Source organism: Phaenicophaeus curvirostris, chromosome 16, assembly GCF_032191515.1.
Source record: "Phaenicophaeus curvirostris isolate KB17595 chromosome 16, BPBGC_Pcur_1.0, whole genome shotgun sequence".
NCBI lineage: Eukaryota > Metazoa > Chordata > Aves > Cuculiformes > Cuculidae > Phaenicophaeus > Phaenicophaeus curvirostris.
Window position 1 is genome coordinate 6,291,470 of NC_091407.1, and position 13,388 is coordinate 6,304,857.

A 13,388-nucleotide genomic window follows, 5' to 3' on the forward strand; every position below is an offset into this window, starting at 1 on the left:
GGGTTTTGATGGAATCATAGAATAGTTTGGGTTGGAAGGGACCTTAAACATCATCTATTTCCAGCCCCCCTGCAACAGGCAGGGACACCTCTCAGGCTGCTCAAGCCCCATCCAACCTGGCCTTCAACACCTCCAGGGATGGGGCAGCCACAGCTTCACTGGGCAACCTGTTCCAGGGCCTCACCACTCTCACGGGGAAGAATTTCCTCCTTACATCTACTCTAAATCTGTCCCTCTCCAGTTTATACCCATTGCCCCTCATCCTATCGCTACAAGCCTTTTAAACAGTCCCTCCCCAGCTCTCTCGCGGCCCCTTCAGGTACTGGAATGTTGCTCTAAGCCCTTCAGAGCCTTCTCTTCTCCAGGCTGAACAACCCCCAGGAGCCCAAGGTGGTGGTTGAGTCACCATCCCTGGAGGTGTCTAAAAGCCACATGGAGCCCCTCACCACAAGAAGGATGTTGAGGCTCTGGAGCGAGTCCAGAGAAGAGCAACGAAGCTGGTGAAGGGGCTGGAGAACAGGCCTTATGAGGAACGGCTGAGAGAGCTGGGGGGGTTTAGCCTGGAGAAGAGGAGGCTGAGGGGAGACCTCATTGCTCTCTACAACTACCTGAAAGGAGGTTGTGGAGAGGAGGGAGCTGGGCTCTTCTCCCAAGTGACAGGGGACAGGATGAGAGGGAATGGCCTCAAGCTCCACCAGGGGAGGTTCAGACTGGTTCAGTAAACAATTTTTCACAGAAAGGCCCATCGGGCCCTGGCAGAGGCTGCCCAGGGAGGTGGTTGAGTCCCCATCCCTTGAGGGGTTTAAGGGACGGGTGGACGAGGTGCCGAGGGCCGCGGTGTAGTGGCGGCTGCCCACGGTTGGACTCGGTGACCCGCGGAGCCTCTCCCAGCCCGGCGATCCTGTGCCGGCCCGGACGCGGCGCCCACGGCCCCGGGGCTCCCCGGGAGCGGCCCCCGGCCATGGCCCCGCGCTCCGCCGCACGGCGGCGCCGCCGAGCCCCGCAGCCCCCGCCCTGCAGCGCGGCGGGGAGAGAGGACGGGGAGGAGAAGGAGGAGGAGGAGGAGGAGGAGGCCGTGGCGGCTCCCGCCCCGCCGGCTCCGCCCCGGAGGCCGGCACGCTGGCTCGCTCGGCGGCTGGGAACATGGCCGAAGTCCGGGAGGACAGCAGCGGGGCGCGGGCTCTGCTGGCGCTGCGCTCGGCGCCCTGCAGCCCAGCCGCGCCGCCGCCGCCCCCGCCGCCCCCCGCCGCCCCCGGGCCGGTGCTGGCGCGGCTGCAGGGCCGCGAGTTCGAGTTCCTGATGCGGCAGCCGGCCGTCACCATAGGCCGCAACTCCTCGCAGGGCTCGGTGGACGTCAACATGGGGCACTCCAGCTTCATCTCCCGGCGGCACCTGCAGCTCAGCTTCCAGGAGCCGCACTTCTACCTGCGCTGCCTCGGGAAGAACGGCGTCTTCGTGGACGGCGCCTTCCAGCGCCGCGGCGGCCCGGCCCTGCAGCTCCCGCCGCAGTGAGAGCGGGACGGGGGGTGCGGGCCTGGAGAGGGGCTGCAGAGAGGGCAGGGGCCATGGGGCTGGGGGAGAGGGGCTGCAGAGAGGGCAGGGGCCATGGGGCTGGGGGAGAGGGGCTGCAGAGAGGGCAGGGGCCATGGGGCTGGGGGAGAGGGGCTGCAGAGAGGGCAGGGGCCGTGGGGCTGGGGGAGAGGGGCTGCAAGGAGGGCAGGGGCCATGGGGCTGGGGGAGAGGGGCTGTGGGAAGACGGGCTGGAGGACATGAGCTGCAAGGAGGACGGGGCCGTGGGGCTGGAGAGAGAGGGGCTATGGGGCTTGAGGGGAGAGGGGCTGCAGGGAGGAGAGGGGCCATGGGGCTGGGGGAAAGGGGATGCAAGGAGGAAAGGAGCCATGGGGCTGGGAGGAGAGGGGCTGCAAGGAGAAGAGGGGCCATGGGGCTGGGGGAAGAGGAGCTTCAAGGAGGACAGGGTCTACGGGGCTGGAGAGAGAGGGGCTGGGGGAAAGGAGCTGCAAGGAGGACAGGGAGTGTGGGGCTAGAGGGGAGAACAGGGGCTGGGAGGTAGAGGGGCTGCAAGGAGGTCAGGTGCAAGAGGGGCCGGGGAGAGAGGAGCTACAAGAAGGACAGGGGCTGTGGGGCTGAGGAGAGAAGCTGAAGGAGGACAGGGGCTGTGGGAAGAGGTGCTGGGGGGAGAGAGGCTGGAAGGGATGGGACTGAGTGGAAAGGGGCTGCGGGGAGAACAAGGGCTGTGGGACTGCAGGTTGAGGGGCTGAGGGGAGAGGAGCATCCTGCAAGGAGAGGAATGGGGAGGGTCCCTCAGCCCCACCAAGGAGACAAGAGAGCAGCCTGAGGTGATGATGGGGGCTGGCCGCTGGGGAAGGGGCAGTGATGGATCGCCCCAGCTCACAGGGGCCTGAGATGACCGTGGGGGCTGGCCTGTGGTGTAGGGGACAGGGATCCCTGCTGCACTCAACAGGCCTGAGAGGACAGTGAGGAATCCCTGCTATACACAGAGGACTTGAGGGGATGTTGGGGGGCCACCTTTGATGAAGGGGACAGCTTGGGACCCCTCAGCGCACAAGGGGCATGAGGGGTTGGTGACAGGCTGCCTCTGATGAAGGGGATGGTGAGGGATCCCCCTGCTCACTGAGGGGCCACTTGCTTGAAGTAAGTCCCAGTGGGTGAGGGACTCTCTGTGCTACAACAGAGTAACCCCTTGCCTGGTGGAGGTCCCAAGGTGGACGTGAGAGACGTCCACCTGGTGACCAAACAGCAGGTCCAAATCAGCGTCAACAAGGGATGTCCTCGACTTCCTAGCCTTGCTGCTCTCTGTGACTGAGAAAGAGGGTGATGTCAAGGCTGGGGCTGTTCCCTCAGGGAACCACATCTGGGGGAACAGTGTGAGCGCCTCACCTCAGGTCATGCCTCCAGCAGGCTGTTGCCCATGGTTATCGCCCTCCATGCTTTCCTGCCAACAGGCTCTTGTTCAGCTGGTGGCCCTTAAGGGGGTTCCAGGAGATAAATGAGTGAAGGACTCTTATGCGTGAGCTGAAACTTGCTACACCCAAGGCTTGTCTTCTCTGGAAAAGATCTAGTGGAAAAAGTTGAAAAACCACTTTGCCAGAGTGTTTATTTTAGGACTTGCAAGTTGGGCGTTGTTCTTGGTGTCTCTCTGGGGCAACAGAAAAAAGAGACTGTTGGGCCAGGCCAGGGGTGATGTTGCTCACCAGGACCCCTGCAGAGCAGGTGGCCAAGGTGTCTTTGCTTCATTGAGGAAGGGGATAGCACTGCAGAAGGGTTTTCTGTGCTAGCAGGGAGGTGATTGTCTGTGCTGTGATTTAGATAAACTCTTGCAGGAGAAAGAGGTTGACATTAGTCTATTCCTTCCTCGGAAAGCGTTGTTTATCGTTGCTGAGCACTGTCCAGCTACTGTCCAGCTACTGCAGTGCTTCACCCCGGGGGCGGCAGCGTGGTAGTGGTAGGTGATGTAATTCCCGTGTGCATCTCGTCAGGTCGTACCAGACAGACTGTGTCTAATGTCATTTCTGAGTGAAAACACACTGTAAAGGCAGCAGATTGGGGTTTTATGACGTTCTTCTCAGCTTTTTCTTGTTTGTGTAAAACATCTGTTTTCATCTGATGGTTTTTGGCTTTGGTACTGTTTACCTCCAGCACCGGGGTCCTGGAGTTATCCCTCTCTCGCCAGCCTGTTGCTCAGGGGAGGATTTTTTAATTACTCATTTCCTCTGAAGGCATCTTCATTTTGTGCTTAGTAATTCAGTTATAACTCCCTAGCTGCTTGCTCTCCGAGGCATTTTGGTTTGTAACGTGTTTCATTTTCTAAAAGATATGACCTTTAGTGTTTGCTTAATTATTCTTGCTTTGTAAAACAAGACCACCTGAAGCCCAGGGCATTTCTGTTGTCACTCCCTCTGGCTCTGGGTTTATCTGTGTGAGCTCTCTCCTCCCCGTCATTCTGTTTCTTCAGCTGGTTAATCATAAGCATTGTGCTCAAACTCTTTCAAGCAGCAGCTTGGTTGCTTATTTCTCTCCCCTTCCATTTGCTCGTGACTCTTGGAGTGGGAATGGCAGTTTTCCTTCTTCATCACTTTAAAGGGAGGAGTTTAACATACAGTTATGAGCTCTGCACAGTAAGGCATCCTCTTTGCTTGGCTGCTGTTTGAGCTACATAAATAAACTTGATGCTCCTCCCTTTCTGACTTCTAGAGTAGGAAAGTGTTTTGCATCAATCTAAAGGAATTTGCCCCTTTGCTTTGAACAGGTAAACAACTCCTTGCCTTCTGCTGGCCAGTCAAGGGTTTGTAACCCAGACCAGGGAAAAAAAAAATACTGTTGAAGCTTGGTATACACAGACCTGATTGAGGCATAAAACTGTTCTCCTGTCTTGAAAAACCAGACAATTCTGGTGTGGTCACCACACACACACCGCATATGTACACACATTCCTCCAGTAAACAAAACAAAGTGCTGGTTGGTGCCACTGCTTTTCTGAATGCTTACTTCTAGATAACTAATATCATCAAAAATAGGACAAGGTGAAGATAAGTCTTAGTACACAGACTTGAGAGTAGAAACTGTATTTTTCTTCTGGACATTATTTTGCAGTAGCAGCACTGTCCTCTTTGATACAGCCACACCGACTCCATGTACCAACAGAACATACAGCTTATGTTTCAGGAATTAATGGCCATTCCATTCAGTTATTGAGGTGGGAGATCCTTGTGATGTGGGGACCTCTTGTTGGTAATCTTTTAAGAACCAGTTGTTTGAATAGTTGTTCCCCCCTTTTTTTTCTTCCATCTGTAAAGGATAGCAGAAATATGCAAGGTCCTATTTCTTTTGGACTGATGCAGTCACTGCTGCTGTTCTGTTATAAGCAAGGGAGGTGCTTGTGTATCATGAGATCATGAATGGAAAGAGGGCTCCAGGAAAAAATGGGTGTATATTTAAGATGCAGTTCATATTATTTGTTAAAAAAATAGATCCTAGACTCATAGACTCTGTTTCTGAGGTTTTGTTTCACTTCACTTTTCCTGTATGAGACTTCTCTGTTATAAGCCCTCTTCTTAGTTTAGATGTAGTTATTCCTGAAATTTATGGAAGATTCTGCCAGGAGGGGTGGGGAAGGAAGGAGGAAGAGTTTCTGAGACCTTTCTTGAAGACTCCACGTACTTCCTAACACAACAGAGTTGTTCTGGGTCAAGGGCCTTTGAAAAGTTTCATTATCACTTTCTCCATCCAATCGTATGTATGGATAGTCGCCTGCAACCAGAATTTCACTGCTGGGTGGGAGCATCGTATGTCACAGCTGTGTTGCTACTGAAGATTGTATTTCACAGATGTGATGGCATAACTATGAACTATAGTTTAACAATAATGACCGACGACGAGGGCATTTCCTAGAGGTTAATGAAAATTAGAAACAAAATGGGTAGATGAGTAGAGGGCCAGCAGTACAGCTGAAGACCCCTTAATCTAATTAATTAATGTGCGCCGCTCTACAGCAGGCATTACAAATATAAATCAAAGTGAAATTATAGAAGAAGTTATATAAAAAATAAGTGCGTTAAATCATTATTTTGTTGTTTAGCTGTGCAGGAAGCTGAAAATCTGTGGATAAATTCTGTGTATTTTTCTGTTAAAAAGACAGAAACTCAAAACTACCAGTAGGATATACACTAGATTTTTAGAACTATTGATACAAACAAAAATGTAAGATGCAGCCGGAACCATTAGCTGGATCACTTTTTCCTGCTGAAAACAGTAGTTTTTACAAGTTTACAGAATCAGATCAATGCTTAATTATTTACTTTTTCTTTGTTATCTTCAAAATTGACTCAATTTTTAAAAGAAGTGACAATGATAAGTTTGAGATTTCCAGTAATTAATGTAAACATTTATTTTATTACACACGCACCAAACTGAAGGAACGAAAACAGTTGGAAGTAAAGCTTGCTAACCTGAATTTTAAGCAGCTATGGGTCAGGTTTTCAAATGCTCCTAAGTACAGAAGTTATATTGACTAAAAACTGCAAATGTTGATTGAGCGTAGCCTGATAATAGCACTTGAGCCTTCTGAACTGGAAGCTCAATAGACTGGAAAATGGTGCTTGTCTGTGAATATTTCGTGAGATATTTGCTTATTGCTTCTGTGACTATTTTGTATTTTTGCAGCAGTGCAAAATGGAGCAATGAATAGTGCAGCAGAGCCTGAAGTTTTTATTTTTCAGCATAAATGGATACTTCCAGTATGAGATTTTGAAGCGTAAAAATAAGTTTGTAAACTTGTATTTGTTTTAGCTTCTAGGAAATGGAAGAAATAAATGGAGTTTTTTAGTTTAAGCATGAAATACAAGGGAAGTAAATATATGGATGCATGAAATGAAATTAAAACATGGTGTTAAAATAAAAAGGAATTTATTATGTATATAAGCCCCACTATAAATTGAAAACTGACTGTGTGTGTGAAGTTTTATTAAGAGCATGCTGCTTTATTTGTAATGGGATTTTCCAAGGTAGTTAATAAACTTGACAAAAATAAATAGTCCAATAGTCTGAGCACATATTGAGGTGCTGATCCTGTAAAATGTTACGCATCCATTAATCTTGCTGTATTGTGAGTACATGCGTTCACTTTAGCATTTGGGTAGTAGGTGTCTGCAGCTGGGGTTTAGTAACCAAGCAGAAAGTTGGAAGCCAGATCCAGCAGTCTGTTTGTTTCCTTTTCTAAGGGTGATTGTACAGGCTGTTAGCCAGTAACTCACGACGCTAATTAAAGTAAAAAAAAAAAATTCACAGAATCTAGAGAAACGGAGATATGCACAATGTATCGCAGTGTTTTGGTGACCTCACTAACCACTCAGCCTCCATTCTTGCGGTTAGGATGATGCCATCATGGTGTGTATGAGCACGGGTATCCTTACATCTCGGCGGGAACTGCAAGCTGTATATACACATGCTAAGGAAATGCTCTGACCACATAACCGCGATTCCAGAACTAGTTGTTTCTGAAATGCTGCCTGTATGTGTTGACTCTGATAACGCCTCATGTAATTTTACTTCTGATTTTTTTTTTTTTTTTTTGTTCATTTGATATATATAGTTCGCTTTACTGCAACTTGTGGATGTAGGTTTTACTCTTACTGGAAACTCTTAAAAGATTTACTGCCTTAGTGCTCCGTCTGATGTGTTTCGTGCGCTTATTTGATTTCAGAGACTGTCTTTGAGAACCGGATTTCTGTTGCACAGCGAGATGGTGATAAAGGATTACTTGATTTTAATTACGGGGTTTATGTCAAGTAATAATTTTTGGCTAAGCAGCTCAATTTGTCATGGGTTATGTGAAAACATTTAAGGAAAGTTTCTCTCATGTGAAACTGCTGCTTGATTTGTTGATTCAAAAATAGCTGTGCTGGGTGTCAGGTTGTGAATGCAAACTAACGCCGTGCAAAACTCAGTGTACATGCTCTTATGCATTCTTGTAATCCAAACTTGGTTCAGTTTACCTGTGCCACACTCGCCTTGCGCATTCTTGTGCAGAGTCTCAGTTATAAAGGCTTAAAGGTAGATTTTAGCTGGTGCTGAGGTAACTTCTTCATGTTAAACAAGCTTTCAGTCACAACATGTATGCTTAACTCATTGTGGGGTTCTTCCAGATGGTACTGTTGTGGTTTTATAGAAATCTAGGGGTTGAATGAGTGTCAGTGTCTTTGATTATACAAAAACAGGAATAAAAATGATGAAATCTCTAGTAATTCACGTCTTAGTTGTTTTGGTGCCAGCTGTGTGAGCATCCTCACTGCAGAGCGTGTTTTGGCTTCTGCTGACAAATCAAAACAATGCCTGCTCCCCTACCTCCAGAAAACGGGACGCGCAGTCTTGTACCAAGTAACTGAAAGCATAACTGACAGCCAGATTAATGTGATTGTTTTCTTTGTAAGCAAGCTCCTACTGACTGTGCTCCGATAGCCATTTGGCATCAGAGCTGTTCTGTGGGATGCCAAATTCTCTTGCTCGGTGTTGCCGTTTCCTGGAGGAGTAGATGTGGTAACAGGATGTTGGTAAAGAGCAGGAAACAACTTGAATTTGCTACTTACACCATGCAAATAAAGCGTTATTACTGGCCCATGTGTAGTAGCTAAGCGTGTGCTATTGACAGAAGTTTTTGCAGCAGTTGCAGAGTGTGGAGCTTGGGGAGTGTGTTCAGCTGTGCTCTGGGGTGGTTGCTCTCAGTGCCGTAGGTTAACAAAAGGGATGTAGGCTGGTTAAGTGCTTGTTAAACCAGTGTCGGAGAGCTGACAGTTACCTCCAGCAGGCTTTCTCATTCAGGGTGGATCTCTGCTAGCAGCTGGCTCCAGATCAAGTTCTTCTGACACGTGCAAATTTTCTTGGAGCTCCTTCTAGCTCCTGTAAGTGCCTGAGCAGGTAGCGTCAGGTGTTCTGTAGTAAGGGCCAAGGGGCACCATAACCACAAAAGCTTCACCTTACTGCTGGATAGATGTGGATGAGCCAGCTTTCCCTTCCAATACGATTGGAAATGTAGCTTAAGAAAGAAAAATCATGTGCTTTGAGCTGGAGATGTTAATGAAAATGGAGAGGAATCATCTCCTTTTTTTTTCTGTACAGTTTCTTTCCTCTCCTTTTTCTTAATAGCAGTCCAGAGCACAGAAGCCTCTCTTACAGGCAGCCGTACCTTACACCGGCTTTGTTTTTTGAGTCTTTAGTTCTGTCTCTTGTCTGTCTGGCAATTCCCTGAGATTGCAGGCTCATGGCTAGGATATCCACTTCCATATTACTACTTTAAAACAATCAAAATATAAGTATGAAAGCTAAGTATGCTGTAGAGCTTAGTCTGCAGCGGTTAAGGTCTTTGTCTTACAATTGAATATGGGTAGGACAGCCAGTGAATGCCACAGGAAGACTGCTGAGCTTGTGCAAGGCTTTCTGGCTGGTAAACTTAAGTAGTTTTCAGGGTTGATTTCTGTATATGAAGTGGCTGGTGGGCCCTGATGTACCACACTGCGAGAGCAACACCAAGAGACGTGGGGAGTGAGAGGTTTTACAGTGATGTTTTGAACAAATCTGTAAGATGAAAAAGTTGAAGCAGTTTTTTTGTCTCCTGAATGTGGGCTATGAATACACATCTTAATGTACTTCTAGGCTTGGTTAATTGACTAATTGTGAGTACAAATTATTGCGTAGTCTTAATGCATCCACTTCAGTCGATAGTTCAGTATTAAACACCAAATAGTTCTTTCAAGTATTTGTAAGTCTTCCTATTTCAATTGACTGCAAACTCCTTATAAAAGCAAATAGATGGGATTCTTATAGAGCAGATGAATCTCTCACTTAAGTAAATATGAGTGAAAATTTCTATCCTTTGTTTTTCATAGTACAGATAAAATTTTACTAATGTTTATCCACTCTTGTCCACAAATGTTTTCTGCTAGTAATTTGCATCTTCAATTTCTTCAGAACAGCTCAATAAGGTGCGTGCATACATTGCTTCTGTATAGCACTTTATTTTTATGAAATACGTATTTTATTGGACGGTAAAACATTTAAGGGTCTTAATGGCCTAATTAATACTCTGCGTCCACTTCTGTCATGTGTATTTTGCTCTTCATTATCCTGCTGCTCTTTTTATCATGTCCTCATGCATTTTTAATCATAAAAATTTTGAGCTGTCTTGAGAGAACGCTCTACTAGAAGCCTGTTCTTTGAATATTCAGCAACTCTTAAATAAGATTTGATTGATAGTCCCTTCCCTCCCTACCCAATCTATTTTTAGTAATTTAAAAATGAGTTCAATTTCTTGAGTTGTCATTTGTGTATGTGTGATTTACTTTGATGCTTTCCCACCCTCACTTAAATGCACCAGATATGTAATTTTCATGTTGTTTGAGGACATCTTGACAGTTAAGGAGAAATAATGTAGAAATTAATTAGGAACACTGCTCTAGCTGAGGGAGCAAAATGGGACAGTCTTTATCTGGTTCTCCTAATATGTACTGTGTGATTGGGACAGGAGGATAAGTGGAAGAAAACTTCAAGTGCATTGTTACTACTTACTTTCCTTTTTGAAGAAACTTGTAGCATAAGAGACTGTTTTCAAGTACCAGTGCAATCCACTCCATCTTTCAGAACATAATTAGGAGAAAAAAACGTGGCAGAGGTGGTTTTATCACTGTGGAAAAGGATGTCCCTCGCGTTTTCTCTGCAATGGAACATTGTAGCTGTACCCTTTTTTTCTGCTTTGTTTCTCTTTAAAGAGAGTCTTGGGAAGTCTTCCCACACAAACTGTTTTAATCATCTATCTCCCTTAAGGCCACATACGGAAGCCACCAACATTTTGAGTAAGCAGGACTGGACTCCCTGCAGAGCCAGTTTGTACACTTGCTAAAGGAATTGTTCTTGAGCAACTTAAGGCCTTTCCTCTCTTGAGGGCATAGGAACTGTGGACTCTTAAACACTCAAAAATTCTGATTATGTGGGAGAAGAAAAGAACTAGACACAGAAAGCAGATTTTATTTCCACCTGATGGGTAGACCAAAAATGGTTTTGCTTTTCATATTCAGTTTGACATGTAGCCCAAGCTGGTATGAGCAGGCTCTTGGTGGGGGAGATGTGCCAATTGCTATTTATTTATTGATATTTTTCTTTTTTTTTTCTTTAATTGTTTCATGGCTTGTGTAACACAGTGTACCTTGGATTGGCTGCCTGCCCACCATGCGTAAAGGGGTGTTGACTGTCAACAAGCCTGGCAATTGGGTGGCTTTGCTTCTTTCTGTCTTGTCCATTCAGCTAATTACGATCTCTCTTTTTCTACCATGTCTCCCTCAGACACTGTCTAATGAAACAAACCCTAATTAAACTGTTTTAGCACTGCGAAGACCTGCAAAGGAGAAGGCAAAGGCTGGCACATGCTCTGCTGCTGATGTCTTCCTTTATGGAATATTAAGGCAAGCACTGAAGTTTTCTTCAGGCATTCTTGGGAGAAAAGTCCTTTTGTGTAGTGGTTTCATAAGTGTTGCTTGTGTTCTTTGTATTTTGTATAAACAATGCAATGCAAACTCTCTGTTAGAAATAGGCACAATCAAGTAGTTTAGACTTGCACATGGTCTGTTTACAGTTGAGCATCCCAGATCAGCACTCCTCTGCAAACATAGCCACAAAATGAATTTGGGAAACAAAATTGTTCTGATGGACAGTGATTCTGAATCCGAGGTCTCTTGGTGACAAGAGAGAACCTCTCTTCTCCAGGTGGTTCTCAGTTTCATCCTGCTTTGTGCTCCACTAGATAGTGTTACAAGTATGAGAATTTTTATTAAAAAATTATGGCAGAGAGGGGCTGGAATCCTGTTCCCTAAAAAGCTTGCGAACTGTGAAGTTGGTATGAGGCTTCCACGTAAGATACATCTGTTAAAGTAAAATCTTTGCCTCAGTATATGATACAGAATTAGGGAAATGAAGGGGAGCATTAGAATATGCCAGTAATATGACAAATTAACTCTCTAAAGTTTCCTGATTTAACAGTAGTGAAACCGCCGTGGCTGCAACTTACATATGTGCTGTCACTTCGCAAGAGTCACTGTCACTTCGGTTGGTTAAATTCCTTTCAAGAAAGAAACCCCTCAGCACAGTCGTATGCGCTGGCAGGATTTAAAATACCTTAACAATCTTGGGACTGGTTTACATTGTTAGTAGTCTTAGCCATGTCCTACTAGGTTGTTTTTCACATGCCAGTCCAGTACATCTTCTGCTTCTCCTGAATCACAGGAAAACTTTTCTTTTCCTCTTCTTTAGTAGGAAGGAAGGTTGTGCCTAGGATTCTCTTCTGACTTTTGTTTTCAGTGTCAGTATTTTGGAGGTTGTGGGTGGATGTCACTTTGTAGACATTTGTGTGAGAGATGCTCTGTGTTGCCCCAAACGTTTATTTAGCTGCAAGTCCAGAAGATGTCAGCTTTTAAAACATTTAAATTGCCTCCAGAGCTGCTTTTAAAACAGTAATCCTGGCTTCCTTTACTGGGTATTGATGGATTGTGAGATGTCTTCAGAGGGAGTGGAACACACTTGAGTGAGCATTTTGCAAAGTCTGCCTCCGTATGGATCATTTTTTATAATGTACATAAATAGTACATTAGCTCTTTCAAATCACTTTCTAAACGAACTGAACCAGCCTCAGAGGAAAATACATCATAGTCATGCTCTGTGTGTTAGAGCCCTCTTAAAGTCTGGCTGAATTCAAAGGTTAGTAGCATCCCACATGCAAGCTTTCTCTGGCATAGGTATGTGGGGATTAGGATGTTTTCTGGAGCTTTACAGAGGTTATTTTGTTTTGCACAGCCTTTGCTAATGTGTTTTTAGGTAGTTTCTTAGATTTGGAAGGGAAAGTCTTCTAGATGGCTTGTGAGAGGTTTCAAGGTGATGGGCCGGCTCCTTAAAAGCAAACCCTACAGTGATGAATGGCCCATTAGAAGAAAGTTGATGGCATTGCAAATGAGATTTACAGGAGAATTAAACTGCTGTAGTGTATCCAACAAAGATGCTGAAACAAGTGCCTCTCTCTGATGGTTATTAGATTTTATGAACCGATCTTTTCAAACAGTTCATTTTCCCTCCTTCCCCGGAGTATAAAAATCTGCCAGGGATCTGGATACTTCTAGTAACAAAGGAAGAGTCTTCCCAAGGAGATGGGAGGTAGGATGAAAATAGAGGTAGAATTGAAGTTGCATGTTGCCTGTGGCAGCTGTGGCCAGATTTCTGTGGTGAAAGCGGCAGGATCTGCGGCAAGCTGGAAATTCCCCGGCAGTTGAGCAAAGTTTTCAAATGCTTGGTATTGAGTTAGGTATGGAAATGAATAACCAGTGTAGAGGCCAGATGTGGCACTGCAGGTAGTTTCATGCTATCACTACGTATTTAATTCTCAGTGCACTGTTTAATTTCTTATTGAAAGCTGAACTCTTTGTAGAAGCTGTTACAGGGAAGTTCCCCAGGGTGTGGGTGCAGGTGGGGCTTTTTTTGGCATTGAGGTAGGTGTTAATTGTGGTTTATGATTGAAGGAGAAACATACTTAGTTGAGTGTTTCTGCCAAGATGAGCAGAGAAGGAAAACAGTTAATATTGACCTTTTTCATTTTAAACAAGATTAGTTGGAAAGCCTCTGAGGAGGGGTCTCGAATTTCGCAGAAGCAGGGAAGGTGTGAGATGCTGGTGGTGACCATTCTCTGCCGAGTCTTCTTGTGTTCCCTGCTGTGGTAGAATGGAAGCCAGACGTAGGCTCTTATCTTAAGGTTTGTCTTGGAGGGGGGGAAAACTCAGCACATCGTGAGTGGGGGCCAGACAGCCTTTTCTGGTGCAGAA

General features: G+C 46.0%; 1 protein-coding gene across 2 annotated transcripts in view; it reads left to right on the forward strand.

Moving 5' to 3' along the window:
* The first annotated feature begins 1,125 nt into the window (after positions 1-1,125).
* FOXK1 (forkhead box K1) overlaps positions 1,126-13,388 on the forward strand; it is a 54,638-nt gene continuing 42,375 nt past the window's right edge. For both annotated transcript variants that reach the window (XM_069870546.1, XM_069870547.1), the window contains exon 1: positions 1,126-1,508. In XM_069870546.1, the coding sequence (XP_069726647.1) occupies positions 1,144-1,508 (365 nt within the window). In that variant the 5' untranslated portion in view covers positions 1,126-1,143. The remainder of the gene's footprint in view (positions 1,509-13,388) is intronic.